The sequence below is a fragment of the Anarrhichthys ocellatus genome, unplaced genomic scaffold, assembly GCF_004355925.1.
Source record: "Anarrhichthys ocellatus isolate YVR2014 unplaced genomic scaffold, GSC_Weel_1.0 scaffold34, whole genome shotgun sequence".
NCBI classification, from domain to species: domain Eukaryota; kingdom Metazoa; phylum Chordata; class Actinopteri; order Perciformes; family Anarhichadidae; genus Anarrhichthys; species Anarrhichthys ocellatus.
In genome coordinates this window covers 3,930,199-3,933,310 of record NW_022280064.1, presented here as the reverse complement: position 1 = coordinate 3,933,310, position 3,112 = coordinate 3,930,199, and the positions used below count along the sequence as shown (strand labels likewise).

Sequence of the window (3,112 nt, the reverse complement as noted above, 5' to 3'; positions counted from 1 at the left end):
CAAACCAATGAGTGACAACACGATGACTACGTCCGCTTCTTATATACAGTCTATTGTTGGAACCATGCCTGCTTAGTGTGTGGAGTTTCAGAGAATCAAATGAAGGAAGTAAAATGCTGCAATGGAAGTTGCTTCATTGTGATTTCACAATGATTGTCTCAGGAATAGCAACACACCCACACAAGTTCTTCTGAAATGCTGTGACTTAAATGTCCCATTAATAGATTTCACTGAGAGAAGTAAAGCAGCGCTCTGATGATGCACACATACACCTACACTGAAATGATCTCCCTCAAAATGCTTGGATCATTTTCAGAGACTGGGTGGAGACTGATTTTGGAGACTGACATTTGATTCACATTAAAGGAACCTCATAAACTGGTTTAAGTCCTATTTATCAGATTGTTTTCAGTTTGTTAATGTCAACAATTAATCCTCCTAATTCCATTCCTCTGGGGATTATTATTAGGAAACACTCTCAAACTTTCATTGTTATGCAGAAAATGCCCAATTATATCTATTGATCAAGCCAGATGAAACCAGCCAGTTGGGTAAACTCTAAGCACGCCTTAAGGCAACGCATTCTTACTCCCAACTCGTCAAATGCTGACGCTTGGTCAGTGGCCCGACGCTTCAAACTCTGACGCTGTACGAACCCCTCTAGCGTCCGCTTTGGACGTGACAGAGGCGGCGTGTCAGTTTCCACTCGCTACATGAATAGTGTCTTTTTAAAATATATTTCGGTCTTCACAGAAAGTTAGATTTAGGCAATAAAACCCACTTAGTGACGTTTAGGGAAAGAGTGCGGAGGACGTTGACATTTATACTATTCATCAGTTGCTGTGACGGTCTAATAATGATGCAGGAAGGACGTGTCATCATCAGCTACAGGTCACAGAAAAGACACAAAAAGCCCCACAGATCACCGCCTGCTTCCAGAGAGCAAACACAGAATGATGCGACTGCTGGAATTAATCCTAATTTCTGTGCTTCAGTTTGAAGGTAACTGCTTTAAGTGTTTATCTTTTTTACAAAATGTACATTTTATCTGACTGTGATAGAACATCCATACCAAGGGAAATTCTCAAAACTTGTCATAAGTGCTTAAGTGCTTAAGGGCAGATCTATTAACAAAAGTAACAATATAATTGTAAATTCAGCAACATGAGCTTCCTTTTAAACTCAGTCCATCTCACTGAATATTAAGTGTGTGTTTCATCTGAATGCATTTAACTCGTTCACTTGCGCATAATGATAAATGTTTATAAAAGATAACATCAGAACATTTCTTTAGCGAAGCAGTGTGACATTTTGGGAAATGTGCTTATTTGCTTTTATCTTAAATGCTCATGTCTGCACATTAAATATGGATATATGAGCCAGAAGAAGGTTAGCTTAGCATAGCATGAAGACTGGAAACAGGTGAAAACAGCTGGGCTGTCCAAAGGTAACTTTATTGGCCTACCTGCGTCTTTATCTTCTTTTATTTTATCCTTTATTAAATTGTGGTTGCACACCGCACTATTTCCTGTGATGGGGAAGTAGCTTTCTGGAGTGTTATCATCACGGCGAGGTTGCCAGGCGACCACCAGTATTACTGTAAACAACAAAACTTTTTCTTGTGTCGTAAAAAAAAAAAAAAAAAAGTTATTATGAAATATTTACTGTATTCAAATAATTGAATGTGTAAATTGTCAGTAATAAAAAAACAAATGTACCTTTCTTTCCAGCTTTGATCAGTGGACAGATAATCTACAAGAGACCCAGAGAAGATGCCGTTCTGCCCTGTGCCATTGCATCCTCCTCTGGCCCAACCTGCCCCATCGTTTCATGGTTTTACAACAGAGAGCCGTCTCAGGGTCCCTCTCGGGTTGAGATCGGAGATGTCTCAGTCCCAGCCGCCAGGCTGAGTGTGGACACGACGTGCTCTCTGGTCATTAAGAGCGTCACCGCTGAGGATGCTGGTCTCTACATCTGTCGGCAGAAGGGGAGAGTTAGTGAGAACGTGTACCTCAATGTTCTTGCAAGTGAGTCCATGAAAAGCCGTTTATAGTATTACTTTGTTTAACAACGTATCCATTTATGATTCTGTTCTTGTCTCTTCTGAGCCAATGCTGTCAAAAAGGGAAGTCGTGACATTCAGCCTTCAACTACTAACTCCTAACAGACGGAGGCAGACAGAGACACTAGACATGAGCTTATGAATCTGAAGACACAACACAATGTGTTTAAGGCCACCTGGCAAGGGTTAAAATAAGTATAATCCTAATCTGAACTTCAATCTCTTTCTCTGTCTGGACAGCCAGCTGGAGATCAGCATTTACAAATGTGAACCTCATTTATTGCACAACAACTCTCAATAGATAAGCTCCCTCTTTGTGAATTCATAACCAAAAACCCATGAACACCATTGACTTTAAGACAAGGGAACCAGATAGGACTTACTCCTGCAGCTCAGCTCAACTCAGTCAAACAATTATCACCGAAGACGAACAGAAACTGCAGGGTCTTGTAGTAAAGTCGCTAACATTCTTTCATTTCCTCCCAGTCTCTCCATCCCCACCAGACGCTGATCCAAAGAGGGACGGCAAAGTCACATTAGAGTGCACTCTGTGGAGACACAGCAGCCTCCGTCCCTGTCGACTGGACGGCCTCAACTGGCTGGATGAGACGCGGACCCTGCTGCGACGTAGAGGCCCCGGCTACCATTTCCGGGGACAGAGAAAATGCGTCTCTACTCTGACTGTGAATCGTCAGAGCGACCACAACAGGAGATACACCTGCCAGTTCGTTGATGACAGACATGTGGTGATAGAGGCTGAATACACACCTGACTTCACAGGTGGGACTACATCTGATCCGGGTAAGATAACATGCAGCCAAAGGTTTGCCTCTTTGTTTCTCAGATGTTGGAGCTTTTGTTCTGCAGGATATTTAATGTTGTTCTTTTTTATTAACTGACTTGTGTTGAACATAGACACAGATCCACAGGTTGGTCTCCTCTGAGCTACATCATGTTGTAAACCTGTTTTCTTATTTAAATCTTTGTCATAATTCAACACAGAAATGTGTGTTGTTGAGACATGAATGATAATAGCTGTCCCCATGCAGG

General features: G+C 41.8%; 1 protein-coding gene across 1 annotated transcript; it reads left to right on the top strand.

The window, feature by feature from the left end:
• The first annotated feature begins 873 nt into the window (after positions 1-873).
• On the top strand, positions 874-3,040 carry LOC116393656 (uncharacterized). Its single transcript, XM_031866186.1, has 3 exons — positions 874-1,002; positions 1,731-2,027; positions 2,549-3,040. Exons 1-3 carry the CDS (start codon positions 954-956, stop codon positions 2,959-2,961), a joined length of 759 nt encoding a protein of 252 aa, XP_031722046.1. The 5' UTR covers positions 874-953; the 3' UTR covers positions 2,962-3,040.
• The last annotated feature ends 72 nt before the right edge of the window (positions 3,041-3,112 follow it).